General features: G+C 35.0%; 1 protein-coding gene across 1 annotated transcript; it reads left to right on the top strand.

Annotated features, from left to right (window-relative positions):
* Window positions 1–240: 240 nt before the first annotated feature.
* LOC113503316 (ras GTPase-activating protein 1) lies at window positions 241–17,803 on the top strand. The gene is made up of 19 exons (XM_026885175.1): window positions 241–775; window positions 862–975; window positions 2,476–2,548; window positions 2,903–3,056; window positions 3,290–3,414; window positions 5,351–5,693; window positions 6,611–6,904; window positions 7,285–7,455; window positions 7,972–8,147; window positions 8,747–8,819; window positions 8,897–9,015; window positions 9,439–9,569; window positions 10,198–10,367; window positions 10,779–10,907; window positions 11,159–11,288; window positions 12,667–12,821; window positions 13,836–13,968; window positions 14,585–14,757; window positions 15,384–17,803. Exons 1-18 carry the CDS (start codon window positions 619–621, stop codon window positions 14,734–14,736), a joined length of 2,799 nt encoding a protein of 932 aa, XP_026740976.1. The 5' UTR covers window positions 241–618; the 3' UTR covers window positions 14,737–14,757; window positions 15,384–17,803.
* Window positions 17,804–18,268: the final 465 nt, after the last annotated feature.

The raw sequence follows: 18,268 nt of genomic DNA, 5'->3' as shown, positions 1-18,268 counted from the left end.
TTTATATTTGTGGCTTTTTAGCATCAAGATGAAGCCATAAATTAAATAACCCGAATAATTTAATACTTATTGATTTCTAAATATTATCAAGGTTTTAATACTGGCGAATTTATTTTAACATTAATATATAAGTATATCTATTCTGATCATCACTTTTGCATCAATACTGATATTTATTGATTTGACAATATTGTCAACCCAAAATGGGGAAAAAAACCATTTTAACAGAAAAGTTAATTGCGGCAACACAGCCATGCACCTGTCAAGCGCCCAAATTGTTCTATTTATTTTATAGTCTGTGGACGCGGGCGTATCGAATGAAAATTGACTTGAAAATTAATAGAAACAATATTATTGTCTTTTGTGTAGTAATAACAGAAATCGTGATCCTAAAGTACTAAGATTATACATTAACTCTGTACTGTCTTCAGCTGACGCGTATTTCAGTTTAACCATCGGCTTTTAATTGGAATCAGATTTTTTTTCTTTTGTAAACACGTTTGATATATTTCTTAATTTTTTATATCAGACTGCTCCTGAATAAACTATGAGTCACTGGTTTTACTCTAACGTATACAAGTGAAGTGTTTCCGATACGAATTGTTTGTGTTTTGAAAGATGGCCGATTTAATTCGTGCTATGGGGGCGCCTATCGGACCCCCTGTAAAGGATAAGTTGGGGTCTCCATCGACGGAGTCTGAAGATGGAGGTGGTGACATCGCTGAGTTAGCGGCTGATTTGGAACTGGATGAAGCAGATGGACCAAGCACAAATGGCAAGTCTCTAGCCTATTTTACATTGTATTTTTTGTTAATTGCTTTGTTTTCCCTGATTAAACATTTTACTTTCATATCATGTTAGGCGAAAGACAGGCAGTGCTCGCTCCTCCTGAGACTGAATGGTACCATGGCCGGCTGGATAGATACACCTCTGAGGAGAGGCTGTGGGCTGCTGGCAAACTTGGCAGCTACCTAGGTAAGTTTAAAACTAATAAACATTTAAAAAAATGTATGTATCAGTTTAATCTGCTAATATGATTGCGGCATGAACAATATTATACATGTTAAGAAAGCTTTAATATAATAGTAATTCTTGTCTTTATTGCTAAGTAATAACAGTAGGGTCATAATTTCACTGTCAATACTAAATAAATAAATTGATCAAGATATTGTTAAACTATACTCAAATTGTTTGTATATGCTACATTTAATTTATCCTTAAGCTGGATACAATTATCTAATTCAATTTATGATACATTATTAACCAGATGAGGAATTGAAATTTGTAGCAATAAACAGATAGATTTTACTGTGTTATATATTCATATATTTTCCTCTAAGAGGTTGATAGAGTACCTACTTGGTGTATTAAACAGAATATTTTATTAATAAAAAGAAAAATGTCATTGCCTTTAGTTCCATAGCCAGTTGTCTTTTTTTTTCAGTATACTCATGCATATGAAAATAATAATATAGAACAGAAGTTTGTCACACATAAACAACACTACCAATTTTATTAAGACTAATTGGGTTCAAATTGTAACTTTGTACACTTTGATCTCAGACAAACAAAAAAAGAACTAGCCGTTTCCTCCCCCAGGAGGAAATTTAAGAGGTTTTAAGTGTAACTTAAAATACCTCCTGTGTACATGTTATCCTTTTTAAATTTTAGTGTCAACCTACATGATTAATAAAAACTAGTGAGGAATATCTAGATACAGACAGTATCAGTTGTCTCAACTGCCTGCCTGACTATATATGATAATAATAAATAAAGCTACTAGTAGTGAGTTTACAATTAAATATTTATTTATAACACACTATTTGTAGTTGTGTCATATGAAGTCATTATCAAAGCCACTATCTTATACATCAAACATTGTTGTTTTTAAATAGCCTATTGAATAAAAGACAAAGAGCAATAGAACAATTCCCATAGTGTTTTCTTTGTGAGAGTGTTATGCAATTAAATGAATGGTGTTTCCTATCACTTGGCAGAACAATGTATCTTTGTGGTTTTCACTTGAAATTACATGTAATTAATGATTTCTATTTTAACCCTTGCCCTGAATGGTATAATGATTGTTAATTTACTTGATCAATGCTTAGTATTTCACTTTTTTCTCAATTTCAGAAATATTTAGGCTGTAGCATGTGTCAAATCTGTTGAGGAATATTTGATTTATTTGTTTAATTGAATTTAAATATGTTTATATGATATTTGATAAGCGATCAAAATATTAACATTCAATTTGTACTTATCATGTCTCTCACCTTTTTTTCATTTAATACTCAGTTCCCTATCCTTTGGTTCAAATCTGTAGTACAATGGATTGAGAACTACAAAATTATTTAAATTGTGTTATTCTACATAATAAAGCTATGCTGTGGTGTGATTGAGTACAAGCATCATGATATTATTATATATAACTATTGGTAAAAAAATTGTGCTATTTAATCATTTATTTTTTTGCAGTTCGAGAGAGTGATAGGAAGCCAGGATCTTATGTTTTGAGTTACTTGGGCCGCACAGGAATAAATCATTTTAGGTAAGACAATAATATCTTATTATTAGGACTTTATGAAATCTATTTATATAGCTATATTACTAAAGCACTTTAATTAAAATGCTATTGATGTTTTTTCATTTTCCTATCAACAGTAATGTGATATAGGTAGCTTTATAGACTTAATATATAGCTTAATATGGATTTTCTAGACTATGCAGATATCCAACATGGTTCTGAAATTTGATAAATTTGGTCAAATCACAATAGTTGGTGTGTGCATAATCATCTATACAATTGACTACATTTAATTATTAATTACTCTGTAACTTAAGATGGAATTAAATAGATTTTTTTTCACAATGCAAGGCCTTAAATTAATAACTTTCAATGTAGAATCACCGCGGTATGCGGCGACTACTATATCGGAGGTCGCCAGTTCGACTCACTGACGGAGTTGGTCGGCTTCTACAGCCACTGTTCTGACCTGCTGAAGAGGGAGAGGCTTGTCGAGCCAGTGCCGCCACCCGAACCCGTCAACGATAAAAAGGTACATATCTTTAAAATTGTCCATATAAAACTTTTATGTAAATGATTTGGCCCACGTGGATTTACTGACTCCAGCTTAAATTTCAAACATAAGAGCTGAAAAATTTAAAAGTAAAAAAGAAGGAATCAAAACTTCTTTCCGTCTGGAATAACTCTACTAAGGTGAACTCAAAATTTTTTTTCGAGAATTTTGATAATGATCTACCTTTTGACATGTTTTCTTTTTTATATTAGAGGGTAGTAGCTATACTTCCGTACACGAAGATGCCGGACACGGACGAGCTGACCTTCCAAAAGGGCGACATATTCTTTGTGCACAACGACATGGGTGACGGATGGCTCTGGGTGACTGCCCATAGGTAAGACATTTATCTCTTGCAGAAGATACTGGCATGTTTTCTGCTAGAAGGCATTTGTGTGTCCAAAAAAATAAATCGATAACCTGTTGTTGAACAAGGGTGGTGATCAATGCTTAGTCTTCTCTGTTGAAGAGGTCGCTTTTATTACGAAGTGGGACATCATTTTTATACGATGTCAGAGCTATATAAATAAAATAGTACAAGCCGACCAACAGACCTCCTCCCATATAGTTAGGTTTGAGTATGAATCACCACGCTAGCTTTTTGCGTATTATCGATTTCAGTTTCCAATATTTGAATTCCATGTTTCCTCATAACCGTTTGTCAGTCATGTCTTAGAATAATTGAAAAGGTACATATAATTTTGAAAGTCATGTTGGTACTTGCCTACGTTGGAATCGAACATGCTCTTTCTGCATACAAATCGATATATGGAACCGCAAGGCCACCACGACAGTAATCATGACGGGCGGTTTTATTAATGTTTGCATATTGCAATATTCCTACTTTTCATCCTCCTCAAAACTAAAAGAAAGGACTTCAAAAATACCAAGATTCTCACCGATATTTTACTTATCGCGTGTTGAATAAATAATTATTATAATATCCGCAAAATAAAATATCTAGCTAAGTTAATTAATTTTTCCTTTACCCAAATATAAAACTGCGTGTTAAAAACTAATTTGTTTTAGTTAATACTACTTGATAACAGCTCCCCTTTAATCAATACATCCGGTTTTTTTCCCGATATCTCATATCCTGCTATTAACGTACAACTAATGCGTAGTTCCTTCAAACAGCTATTATATTTAGAAAGGCCCTGTTATGGAAAAAAACAGAACAAAGGTCGATACTGCATAGGAAGAGCGGATAAGATTAGATAATTGAAGAAATTGTTCAAGATTACACTGCATCAATGCATTACTCACTAATGTACACTTAGTATGTTGATTTATTTACTAAAACTCAAGGTTTTTTAGTTGTTATTCCAATCAATGCGTGTGCCTTGTATGTATTTTTGCTCATATATGGTGCACGCCAAGGTAACTGTTTACGTTCTAGTCCAAATGGCACTAAAGATAAAACATGAGAATTAATATGGGTAATGCATTGAAATCTATAATTAGGATTTTAATAATTTTATCGTGTAATTAATTATTTATTATTAAACTGTCAGTAGCGTGAGTAAAAATATTTCATGTTGTGGAAATTAATTGCGTAATAGATTTCCAATATTCTACTAGTAAAAACGTGAAATTTTGTTTGGATAGATATATGTTTGTAACTCTTTCACGCAAAAACCATTGGAGAGATTTGTACGAAATTTACAATCTTTTTTAATAACAGATAGTTTTTATGCCGATTTTGTTCCTTTGGGATCATTTTTGATTTTTAGCGCACGAAACCACGGGCAGTGACTACTAGTAAAAATATTAATACGAAATTTAAACTAGAATTGTTTTAATAAATATATTATAGAGTTATTTTCCATTAAAAGCGGATGTCATGCCAGCGTCCCATTTGGTTTGATGTTTCATTATAAATGCATAGCTAAACTTGGCATTGAATATCGAAGTAAGTCAGGACAAATAACTTTCTTCTACTTTTGCGCAACCAATGCAATTGAATAAAATAACAAATCTGACATATGTATTCATTTTCCGGATAATTTTCCAAGCGACTTGCAATTTCAATGAACCTATCTTTGTTCTACTCCTTCCTTTTATTACTTTGCTATTTCAAATTCCTTTATTACCCGTATAACTTCATAATCATGAAAGCGTCGTCAGCGAATAGAGTTGAGAATAATAAAATTTAATCACCAGAATACTAGAATATTTAAACAATACCAAGAATAATGATAAAGCCAACATCGATCGGCTAAATTGTTCAAATTATTTAGGAGTTTGATTAAACATGTGTTTTCTCCAATCAGAACTGGGGAACAAGGAATGATCTTCAGAGAGTTGGTGGAGGACCTTGACCCGTCTATCGACCCGAACACGGTATTCTCATGGTTCCATCCAAACTGCACTAAGAGTGAGGCGGTCGACATGCTGGTCAAGGCTGGCCCGGGAAGCTTCCTCGTCAGACCCTCGGACAACTCGCCCGGGGATTACTCCTTGTTCTTCCACATCAACAACCAAATACAAAGGTTCAGGATAGAGAAGAAAGGTGTCAGGTACCTGATGGGAGGACGAACCTTCGAATGTTTAGATGCCGTTATCAATCGGTACAGAAAGGAGCAGATCGTTGAAGGACATACTTTGGGACAACCGGTGAGTTATGTATTTCATTTCTTATAATTCTTATAAATTCATCAATAAGGAATCTCTTTAGAATGTTTCTAGAAAATGATATTCTTATATTTAATTCTGTATTAAATTCAGAATAAAAAAACGTTTAATTATTGAATGAATAAAAGCTAAATCTTTAAATAAAAATGATTGATATTTTATTATCAGGGTAACTGTCTGTGTAAAATGTTAAACAATGAATGTTATTATTATTAAAAAAAAATTAATATGTATGTATAGTAAATTACCTTTTGGGTTTCGCCGCGTCTTTTAAACTAGACGTATAATTATCAACTTTTGCAGCACCAATTTCTACAATAAAAATATAAAACTTATATTTTACGGAAATCTTTACTAAGTAATATCAAAACGTGTAACAACCAAGCTAGAATGAATTAGTTCTTCATGTCTCTGTAATATAATCAGGAAATAGGCCGAGAACTCGATCAATCTGAAGGGTTTATATATTTGAGTCACGCACATACTCCAGCTATAAGCACTTATAGGAAATATAAATTAATTAGTCATCATACAAATTCTTGTAAACATATATTCAAGTAGATAAGATATATTATGATGGTATCGTATTTATTGCTTTGCGATATTTTTAATGTTTTACATTGTGTACCTTTCAAAGAATTTACGCACAATGTTGCGTACTTACACTAGTTTCGATAACTTCTTTGCAGTAAGATTTTTGCTATTAATTTGACCTTACAAATAGCAACTATTAAAAAATATTGCCGCAATTATTATTTTCTGAGCTTTGCAATACAATTTGCGGTAAAGAGTTTTTATTCTATTATAAAAAGAGGCGGAACTAACAATCAGACCAACAGTACTATCTGTATAGAATAACTTACATTCCACATGTTACTTAATCATTTATCTTTCATCAGCTGATCGCCGAAGGCCATGTCATTGAGCCGCAACAAAGCACAACCGGCGCGGCCGCCGAGAAGATCTACGCGACTCTTCGAGAATGCCGAGACCAAATAGGTCTGAAGAAGACAAAGGGTATCAAACACCAGGGCTACCTCAACAAGAAGTCTGATAAGGGAGCCAAGAAATGGAAGGCGTTGTACTTTGTGCTATTGCAAGAGGGTACTGATACGCACCTGTGCTTCTACGACTCGCCGAAGAGGACGAAGCCAAAGGGATTGATTGATCTGTCCTGCGCTTATCTGTACCAGGTAAGAAAATGCGATATTAAGTAGTAATGCTTGTAATTGAGAGAATTGCAGATTTTGAAGCGATTTTTTTTTTGGCAATGTTTTTTTTATTATTTGTAGGTAAAAATACCCAAACGTACCTACTAACAAAATTATTCGTATAAATTATACCTTTAATTTGCAATTCATGGTTCTATAAGTTATCTTGACAGCTGAAACAGTTATTTTTCACTGCTATAATTAATTTCAGATTAAAGCCGTCAATCTTTTACTCAATGCTTACTCATTTTACATACTATTGGCATATTAAACGTAATTATAAAAAAAAACTTGTATATTGTACTTATATTTATTGTTACCTTGCATTATTGAAGTTCAAATAAAACGTATATTGTTTGCAGGTACACGAGTCTCTATGGGAGCGAGAGTTCTGCTTCCAACTGGTGGAGCGTGCACTGCCGTGCCTGTCGACGCACACGTTCCTGGCGGCCAACTCCGCGGCCGAGGAGCGCGCGTGGCTCGACGCCTTGAGGCCGCTCTGTGTACCGCAGCAAGCGAGGCATCAGTGCAAGGTATGGATTGAAAAAAGGTTGAATTGATACTATTTCGATCTCCTTTGTGTAGGACCTCGGTAGAGTAGTTTGATTCATTTCACTCTTGTCTAAAGTGATCCCTATGATGAAAACTACGATACGTTTAGTTTGTTTGTCATAAGCGTTTTGATTCAAAATATTGTTTGCCACATTTAATTTTGTGTTGCGAAAATGATATACGACGTTTCAAAGAAAAAGAGAGACGAAGATTAAGGTCGTAGGCTTGAGTCCTGGCACCTGGTACTTGTCCTGATTTTTCACTCGCTGAAAGTCAGCACTGTTACGAATTATTCAGTTGTTTATAAATCCACGTTAGAAGCTCACTACAGTCCCGTGGTTTCAACTTGGAGACATCAATGTATAATCATTATTGTACATTAATACAAACAAGATAACAACGCAGACTTATAAGGCAGATGTCTTAAAGCTTCTGCGTTAAGCCTCCAGCGCATGTATAAGTTTGATATCAGCGTGAGTCCCCTTGGCCGCGTGCAGGTGGCGCGCGTGGTGTGGCTGCGCGCGCTGCGCGTCCGCTGCCTGACGGCGCACCGGCTGCCGGCGCGGCTGGCCCCGCGCCCGCACCTGCGTCTGGCGCTCGGCGCCGCGCCCGTCGCCAGCACCAAGCCCAAGCCCTCGCCCGACCCGCACTGGGACGACGAGTTCGTCTTCGAGTACGTGCACACCTTTAACATTCTTCTAGAATTAAGTTCTAATTTGCTTGTAGGACTTAGCTAGTAATAGAAAGAGGGTTGTTCACACATACATCGTACTCATAAGGAGTTTCGCACATACATAAGATTCTAACACAACAACCATCAAACTGTTCATGTCCACTGCTGGACATAGGACTTGGAAATTGTAGACGTTATTTGCTTTTCTGGCTTTTGAAATACATTTTACACTAGTTCAGAGGTCAGGGAATTCTATGATTACGTTTGAAAATTTATGTCAATAAAGACTTTGTGTTGTACAAAAATCTCATAAAAATCATAACATAACATTCAAGAAAGGACAAAAAAAGAAACGGTTTCTTCTGTTGATTGAAAACTCATGCATTCAACAAATAAATAACTAATTTTATTAAGTATTATATTTGTCAATTTTGCCATCACATTTTTTATTAGATGATATTATTTTGCGTTTTAGTTGTTTTAAATATGAACTTGAAATCGTATCCCAATTAATTTGAAGCCGGACATAACTTCTTAACCTATTTTTATTTTAACTCTTCACAGTTTACTAATTTTTTTTTTGTTTTACAATTTGGCAGTGACGTGCCTCCGGATGTAACATCCTTTACTATCACAGTCCACAACACAGGGAAGAGAGGAAAAGAATCAGAGGTGAGACAACCCAAAAAGATCATCTTTATAATAAACCTCGTTTAAAATATCTAACATCAATGATTTCATTCTTTCAGGTTGCAGAACTAACGATTGAGTTGGCTAATCTAGCTAACGGCGAAGAGATTGAAGAATGGTACCCTCTAGCGGGTATGACGCCTATTGGAGAATGGGGCTCTTTGAGACTGCGTATAAGGTACGGAAATAAACTACACTATTTATTTACGTGCTTAAAAGGTAAAAAAATCTGTGTCTTTTTATGCAAACATCATGAAATTTATAAACGATATTTTCATTCAATGTTATATTTGATTTGCATGATTTGGTAATCTAAATTGGTTTTTAGTCGTGTTTATGTATAAGGTATCTAAATAAATGAAGTATAAATAAATAGCTATTAATTTAACACGAGAAAAATATGGCTTGATAATTTTTTGAGAAAGTAAATTGAACTAATGTAGGTAATCGGATTTTTGACCTTTTTTGGATTGACCAATTCTTGTGTTAATCAATCTTTATTTAGAAAATAATTAAAAAATGTACAATTCTTTGTATAAGTCATTTTGCCAATACAAGGCCATTCTTAATTCATAATAATTTTCTGTTTTTTTTCCCATAGATACATGCAAGAGCTAGTCATGCCTCGCGAGGAATACAACCCTCTGCGCCAGTTGTTGCTGGAGCCTGGCTTACCAGCTGTGAAGGCATTAGCTGATCTATGTCGCACGGACAGACAACCATTGGCTACATGTAAGTGTTTCGATTAATTTGTAGCTTGTGATTTAAATTAATTTAACGATAGACTTTTAACTTTATTATCATTCGCATCATTTTGTTCCTAATATAATTATGGTGAAATCAAAAAGTTTTCACAAATCTCTGTGTGACAAAACAACGAAAACGTATTATAAGAAATTGTCGGTCGGGTTTTCGATAACAGCGCTAACACTTGGCAATTTAGTTGATCCTCGTCTTCTTGCCTAATACTTAATAGAATAGAATTGCAATTTAGTTGATCCTCGTCTTCTTGCCTAATACTTAATAGAATAGAATTTGTTTTTTTTTCTCCGGGATGGAAGGCTAATGACTTCATCCCAGGTCAAGGGCATGGCGTGGGGATATGTCGAACTTTCATGGAATAAAAACACTCCGGGCCCCTTCTACTGCTTTAGCCAGAGTCACGGGATCGCTCGTGTATGTTCTTCTCAAGGGGTATTTGTAAAAGCTCACCCCTCACTCCTCATAAAAACGGATACGCAGGACGACGTGTCTCCTTGGCCGATGATCGAGTGTCAGTGTGTCCTCCCCGCCACCCGCAGGCCGGACCTTACGGTGGCTCGGCTGTCCGCACAGACAGTAACTGACGGTGTTTCCGCAGCGCTGCTGCACGCGTTCTCGGAGTGCGGGCGCGGCGCGGAGCTGGCGCGCGAGCTGGTGAGCGCGGAGGTGGCGCGCGAGAGCGACCACCGCGCCATGTTCCGCGCCGCCTCGCTCGCCACCGCGCTCGTCGACGAGTTCATGCGCGCGCACTGCAAGCCATTCCTGCAGGTGATACCATCACGTAGGCTTATACTCAAGGACTAATGCCAAACATCCATCTATATTCAAGTGTATTTTAATCAAAAGATGTATATAAAAATACAGCTTAAGAGCTAGTTTACAAATACAATTACAGCCATTCTCAGATTGTTGGATTTGCAAAAAGCTTTTAAACTTTATAGCGAGCTTTAAAAAACAAAATTGAATATTTTGCATTCAAATGAAATATTTTTTTCTGTAAGTAGGATTCTATCATCAATTTTACTTCTTTTTTGAGATCGCTGGATTCTTTGGCCAAACTGAAGGCGATTGAAACCGCAGAACACAGTCTACTGCACATACTGAAATGTGTTCCTTGAATGATAAATGTTTTCGTTTCGATTAATTTCATAAGAAATATCGTTTTTTATTTTATTTCAGGCGGCTATTTCAGAAACTGTTCAAAGATTGATTGACGCGAAGCAGTCAGCCGAATTGAATCCCACTAAAATGGACTCTCCCGATGATGCTTGTAACAATGCTGAGTTTTTGCTCATGATACTCGATCAGGTAATTATAAGTTTGGCATTTTTTTAGAATCTTATCCTCTTGAGAAAACTTAGAAATGAGCAACTTTTTTGAAAGTGATCGAAGGTAATTTCCTACTATCGAAATTTTCTTCATGCTACAAAGTTTGATCACAGTATACCAGCAGTACAAGATTTTTATTCAGAGTGCAATATAACCTATTTGCAATAAATACTTTCTTAAAAGCATCTTTAAAGAAATTATAAAAAACAAGTTCGTGTTGTTGTCTATAGATCACGCTGTCGATCTTCACATCCCCCGAGGCGTGTCCGCGGCCGGTGCGTTACCTGTGCGGCTGTCTGCAGCGCGCCGCCGTGGCCAAGTGGCCCAACGAGAGGTTCGTCAGGACCAGGGTCGTGTCAGGTACAAACACACATTTACAATTACTTCATATTTATATAGCAACTTTATTTTACAACGGTTTACTTAGGCGCGTCGCTCTCACGAGCTAAAGCCGAGGTAGCGCCAAAGCATAGGCGTCGTGCCGCTTATATGTTTTCTTAAGGAATTAATGGTTGAGCGCTCACATAATAGAGGCGGAGCGCCGCCGTGCCCGAATGCGTCGCGACTCCGCCGACATTTTCGTAATTTCGTATCATATTGAATGAATTGGAACATGAGAAGGAAGCATAGCCTGCACTCTACATAGAGGTAACGCCGCCACCGTGTCTCAACTTACGAGTGAGCGGCGCATGTTACGTAATTTATCGCGACTACCCTACTAGTCTCGAATTCAACCGGAGTCCTTAATCGTATAGTCGAACAATCACAATAAATATGTGTGAATAGACACTTGTATAATTTAAATGAATGACTAGTCGGGTTGTCTCGATAAATTAGTGAGGCGCGTCGCGTCGCGTCGTAATAAAATCAATTAATAAACTGCAATAGGAGCAACAGTAGTAATCTGCTACATCAAATTACAAGCATAAGAATTTATTAGGTAGCCAACTGTTAGCTAGTGTTAGTATATAAATATAATATAATATAAATATAATATAATATAAATCTTGGGACAACTCACACACGGTTATCTGATCCCAAGCTAAGCAGAGCTTGTGTTATGGTAACCAGACAACTGATAAACTTACTTATATATTTCTAAATACATACATATTATGGATAGATTACACCCAGACACAGAACAAATGATCGTGCTCATCACACAAACATTTCTTCTGGGTGGGAATCGAACCCACGACCTCCGATATAGCAGTCAGGGTCACTAACCACTAGACCAACAGGCCAGTCCTTATAAAATTAGCAGGACATCTCTTCCAATATGTTTTTCTTTGCGTAGATTCAAGCAAAACAATAAAAAAATCAAGTGATTATAATGATTAGATATATTTTTATCAAGACGATCTACAATGTTGACAATGAAAAAAAACTCTTTTCTTTAATCTGTCCACTCTAAGTTGACCTTTTGAAAGATTATCAATTTTTTAATGAATAACGTGCACTGCTGATTAGATTTGAAGTGAAATTTTATTTCATGCTTAATTTTTTTTTACGAAAATTCTTACTGTCTGAAACTAGATATATTATCATAATTTAATTAAAATTATAGGTTTTAATATTTTTTTTGATATCGCATCTAAGATTTTCCTACTAAGATCGCACTTTACCTATTTGATACGTTGTATTTGCATCTGCCGACCAAAATATTTGACTTGTTTGACGGTGACAGTATTATAATGTACAAAGGTAGAATTTTAAAGATGATGATGCCATTCGCTAGGCTTCATCTTCCTGCGCCTGATCTGCCCGGCGCTGGTGGAGCCGCGCGCGTGGGCGCTGGTCTCCGCGGCGCCGCCCGCGCACGCGCAGCGCTCGCTGCTCATGGTGGCCAAGTGCCTGCAGAACCTCGCCAACCTCGTCGAGTTCGGGGCCAAGGTATGTGTCTACTAAGCTTGTATTATTATTTATTAAAACTTTATAGCAAAGATTTTATAAACGACGCATATTAATTTTATTGCTCTCGCTCTTTATCTCTCTGTCTCTCTGTCTCTCTCTCTCTCTTACTTTCAAACTATATTTTCATTCAATTAAAGTTGGACAAATTTTAATTTACCAATAGCTAGTATTCATTAGCAGCTCCGAATATTAGGACTGATCGGAGCCCGCTGATTCAGAGATACCAAAACTTACTCACTCTGCACATACTTGAAAGATTATGTTAAGAGTAGAGATCTATGCGCTGTCTGTTGTCAATTTTTATGTTTTTATATACTGGATAAGGAATTTATTCCATTGTTTTCAACAGAACGCAACATGTTTTTTTTTTGAGACAGTATTAAAACAAATGTTGCCTTGACGACGCAACGAACACATCAGCTCACTGTATAAAGTTCAATCAATTTTGAAAATTGATTTGTCATCATACATATGACATAATTATCAATATTACATCACCAGGAATTAGAATCCGATAGTACTCTTTGGCCTCACACAGCATATTACATAATTTTTGCATGACTAGAAAAAAAAACGACCAAGTCATTCGTATTTTTCCACTAGTCTAGTATTTTTCCACTAGTTCTAATACATAACTGCTACTTTTTGAGTTATATTACACAAAAATCCTTCTTTTCCCACATTTAAATATAATATCTGACTTCTGGCCATTTTTTGTCTGCCATCTAGCTTCATTGTAACTTTTTTTAGGCTAGCTGTTTCCATCCGACTTGAAAAAAGGAGAAGGTTTTGTATTTCGACTTATCATAACATATCACTCATAACTTCGTGGTCATACCAGTTGAACCGACTTGATTTATTTTCTGTTAACGTGAACTCCTGTATATGTCATTTGGTCCTATAAATTTCATGAAGGCTCAGTAGTTTTTCCATTTGAGCCGGTTGTTAGTTTTGTTAGTTAAATTAATATTTATTTCAATTTCTCTTTTACAGGAGCCGTACATGGAAGTGGTGAATCCATTCATATTGAAGAACAAGGAGCGTATGGTCGTATTCCTGGATCAATTAAGCAATGTGCCTGACCCCGGCAACCCGCCGCCTGCTACTAATAACAACTTTGATATCGGTAATATTAATGTTTTAGTACAATTACGTAACGCTTGAAGAAACTCTCAGCTTGGAATAAGAATACCTGCAAAGATGTGATAAAAATATTAACATCTTTATTTACATTTTATAGGTGCTTATGTACTTTCCAATTTGTGTAATTAGAAAGGATATCATATCTAATTATAGAATTTAAAATAAATATCTTATTTTTAATTCCGTACTTTTATATATTTCTGCAATATCTGCTATTAAAAGATTGGTATGAACTGTTTTTCTGAAGTTTAACATTTTAGGGATGTTTAGAAAACCTCTGTTGGCATGATTGAACTGTATCGTGTATGCTTTTTCCTTATTATTTAAACAATTCAATTTCCTAAAGTCATGAGTGATCAACATATCTACATGATAAGTGTTTGATGATATTATCAGCCTTGAAAAGTACAGTTTTAAGTGACATTGCACACGGATGGCGCCCATGACAGATGACGTCATTCTTGGACGCGTTTCTGGAACTAATACGAAATTAGAATAAAATTTTTAGTAATTATAACGCTACGAGTCTGTAGACTCTCCAAAAGTCTATGACTGATCCTCATTCCACATCACTAAACTGTTCCATTTGACATTTCTAGCAAAAGAACTGGCAACACTCCACCACATATGCGTGTCCCATCTCACGGAACTGCAAGTGCTGGCCAAGACGCAGCCGGCCATACGGAAACTGGTCACAGTCACCGAAATGCTCACCAAACACAAGCACAAGTATCTCGAGATGATCAGATAGGATACGACTGCTGTTAAACAGGTAAGAATAATTTAATGGTGCAGTTCCTATGTATGAATTATAAATGATTGCATAAGCTATAGGATAGCTAAGTGGCAATACATCAACGGTGCTCAACAAGTCGCGCGTTAGATCCTGGCGCTGAATAAGTATTTTAGCAATCACTAATGCTGGTCCTGGGACTCGGTTTCTTGTGCATATTGAATAAGACTTGTCGTTGTGACTTTTTGTAGGAACCCCTGCGACAGTGTTGTCGAATCAAAGACGTGATATCGATCGATTATTTCAAGAATAAAATTGGCAAATCTTTGGGCAAAATACACTTAGGTATATACATACTCCAAAAGTCGCTGCAAACAAACCTTTTTCAATTTTCACCTTTCAAACCGTCGTAAACAAACGGACGATTTTAGTTTCTAAGCGACTATGGAATCATCTATGAGTCATGATTGTCGTAAACTTAAATCATCGGATATCAGTGCCTGCGTAACTAACTTCGTAGGGTAAGGTGCCAATGATTGATTGAATGATGATTCATTCGATTCAAATGAATCATCATAATACTGCCTATCTAAGTTGGTAAAAGATTTAGAATTATAAATTTTGTTTGTATGTATTGTAATTAATTTGTTATCATTTTGTTTCAGGGTAACAAGAACTAATTGTATCGGACAAACGGTAAAAGTAGCGGGTAGACGTAAGACATCCGGCGTAGTACTGAGGAGTATTCCATAGTCGTTCATGCATAGTCATTGTTAGCTTTAGTCTCGTATTACTTTAACTACGACGTACGCATTCTACATGTTTGTTTAAAAGCTTATTCGTGCCAAAAGTTACGTTTTTAAGTGCGTATTTAGCATAAACTTTTATTATATAACCCTAATTAAAATGCAATTTAATTTAAAGCAAAAAATGAACAAAAAAATCCGCTCTCTAGTATTTTAAGACCTATTTATTGATTTGAATGTAAATCAAGTAAAAGAGACGAAAATTTTACTTAGTTAATTCGAGCATTTATTTTAGTTTTAAGAGTAATCTTTAGAGTAAGAAATATGCTCTATTTATATATTTAGACATTCAGTATTTATTTTTATTGAGAGGTAATTCTTTAATTGATGCACCAAGCGATTATTGTGCTGCAAATACTATTAAGATTGTATTCTTAAGCGTTTCAAGTCTGCCAGCAATAATATACATAAGATCATCGTAATTACGAGAATGCCTCTTACTGAAAATGCTTTAAATTCATAAAGGATAGATTTAATATTAATAATCTTTTTATACTATTCAATTATTTAGATTTTTGTACTTTGTAGTCCTTATTTTAGTAGTGTATTGAGATGTAGATAACTCTAGGAGTAATGATGACCATCATTCTTAAGACACCAAAAATGTACTAGGTATTGTATGAATGTGATAGCCGTGAGTCGTGGTCGGTAGGACGATGTTGTTTGCAAAATTACATTTTTGAATGTTGCACTTACAATCATTGCGGTGCACCTCGACTTTATTGATTCTCTGTGATAATGTCTGATTATACATTTTTGTGAAATTACGCATTTCAATATGTGTTTATTAATTCGTTTTATTGAAACTTTAATTCTGATTATATAAAACAATTTGACTGTGTTTATTCTGACATTTTGTATCGTAAAAAAATATAATTTTGATTAACAGTTTAAAGAAACTTTTCTTTTTAATTTTTATTAGAGATAATTAGGCAAAGTGTAGACACGACCGCCTCGAACTTGTTCCGTATTCTTCCTCCCTTTCCTTGCTCAATAAACTTGTTGTAACTAGACAGTTTATATTTCTCGTGCCATATAATCTGTATTAAAATACTAGCACTTGCTTTTCACATCACAAATTTGTCAAGCTACTAATTACTGTAATTAGAACACTTTAGATGCAACTCTAGATTTTCGAACCTTTCTATATAGATTCAATTATGGACACAACAATATTAAGAAGCTTTTGAACGCCGTGTGGATAACCCATTGTCACCTAGACAATAGATTTTCTACGTCTCCGCGTTCATTCTTAAAAACTGTACACTGAATTTATTTTATGAGACACATATATATTCAATATTTTTTTAGTTTTATTTAAATGGACACAATTTATTTATATACTATTTTGCACGTATTCCGCCTTTGTTTCTAACGACACCGCAGAGTTATTTATACAGAGTTGCCGATTGTGGAGGACCGGTTTATTTTGACAGTGACTGTAATAGGTAGTAACGCGCATCAATGCATCGAAGTTCGTTTATTTATTTAGAGATAGCTCGTAGGAGTAGTGGATGTGACGTCGCTGTATTTAAGTGTGTTTAGCTTACGATAGGACTATGTCTAGACTGAATTAAGCCCAATTAGACATGTTAGTATTACGTATTATGCACTAGATTTTCCACAAAATTGTAACAAAAAGTGATAAGAAATTTGCAATATTTGGCCCATTTGATAAAAATTTTGTACTGAAATTCAGAGATTATATCCATAGCATAGGAGTTGATATTGTTAATATTTTGAAACATTTTACAAGGCTTACGTTTATTTTATTACAATTTTTTATGCATATTGAGAATTATAAGCTTATTGGAATTGCTATGATAGTACAGATTGTAAGTCAATCAAACTAAGTTAATTGATGAAATCATTGGTTTTTATGACGTCATATGTAAGTTATATAATTTAAAGCAATATTGTAATCATGTTTTATTATTCACAGTTTTATAAGCGCACAGTTTGTCAAGTGTATGCACTGGTTAATATCCGCATATCACTCGGCTGATGCTCACCTGCTATTTGTATTTATCAAGAATGTTTATTAAATTTGATGGCATTTGTTCTCAGTTATGGTAAATTTATTACAAGATATATTGTAACGATTAGTAATAGATTTTGTGACTGTTTTGTAATCTCTTTATATTCTATCCATTAGCATTTTCTATTTTTAGAAACCCAGACACATATAAAATAAAATTACAGAAAATTAATGTGTGTTTTATTTCATCCTCCACCCTCCATCTTTATTCCTAACATAAGGTAAGATAATGATAAAAATATACTAATTTTCAGATGTGGATGTTATACTCAATGTTTATTTACTATTATAGATGTTGAACAGGATCCAGCACCAGTTATTGACATTATAAAATTATTCTTTTATTTGAATACATATTATGTATTTTGAGTGCTTCATCTGACATTGTTGTACAGCTTCTGAATACCTAACATAAAGACATCCAAAGTATATTGGAGCTCTGTGGCCACCAACACATTAGATCAGCTGCATATCCTTATACTGTCTTGTAAAATACTAAGGCAGTGCTTGATAATTTTGGATAAATCAATTTTAATATATACTAGCTGTTGCCCGCGACTTCGTTCCCGTGGGTAGAAGAAGACGTAAGTTATGATTTATAGCCGTCCTTTTTTTTTTTTAAATTTTCTATTGTATCTTCGCTCCTATTAGTCGCAGCGTGATGGTTTATAGCCTAAAGCCTTCCTCGATTAATGGTCTATTTAAC

The sequence above is a fragment of the Trichoplusia ni genome, chromosome 19 (assembly GCF_003590095.1).
Source record: "Trichoplusia ni isolate ovarian cell line Hi5 chromosome 19, tn1, whole genome shotgun sequence".
In the NCBI taxonomy this organism is placed as follows: Eukaryota; Metazoa; Arthropoda; class Insecta; order Lepidoptera; family Noctuidae; genus Trichoplusia; species Trichoplusia ni.
The sequence above is the reverse complement of the archived record's forward strand: the minus strand, read 5'-3'. Positions and strand labels throughout refer to the sequence as shown.

Excerpts from the sequence above, each read along its gene's own strand:
- LOC113503316 (XM_026885175.1), top strand. The coding sequence starts at position 619 with ATGGCCGATTTAATTCGTGCTATGGGGGCGCCTATCGGACCCCCTGTA. Across the intron at positions 976-2,475 it reads CAAACTTGGCAGCTACCTAG|TTCGAGAGAGTGATAGGAAG; the intron begins GTAAGTTTAAAA and ends ATTTTTTTGCAG. Across the intron at positions 2,549-2,902 it reads ACAGGAATAAATCATTTTAG|AATCACCGCGGTATGCGGCG; the intron begins GTAAGACAATAA and ends CTTTCAATGTAG.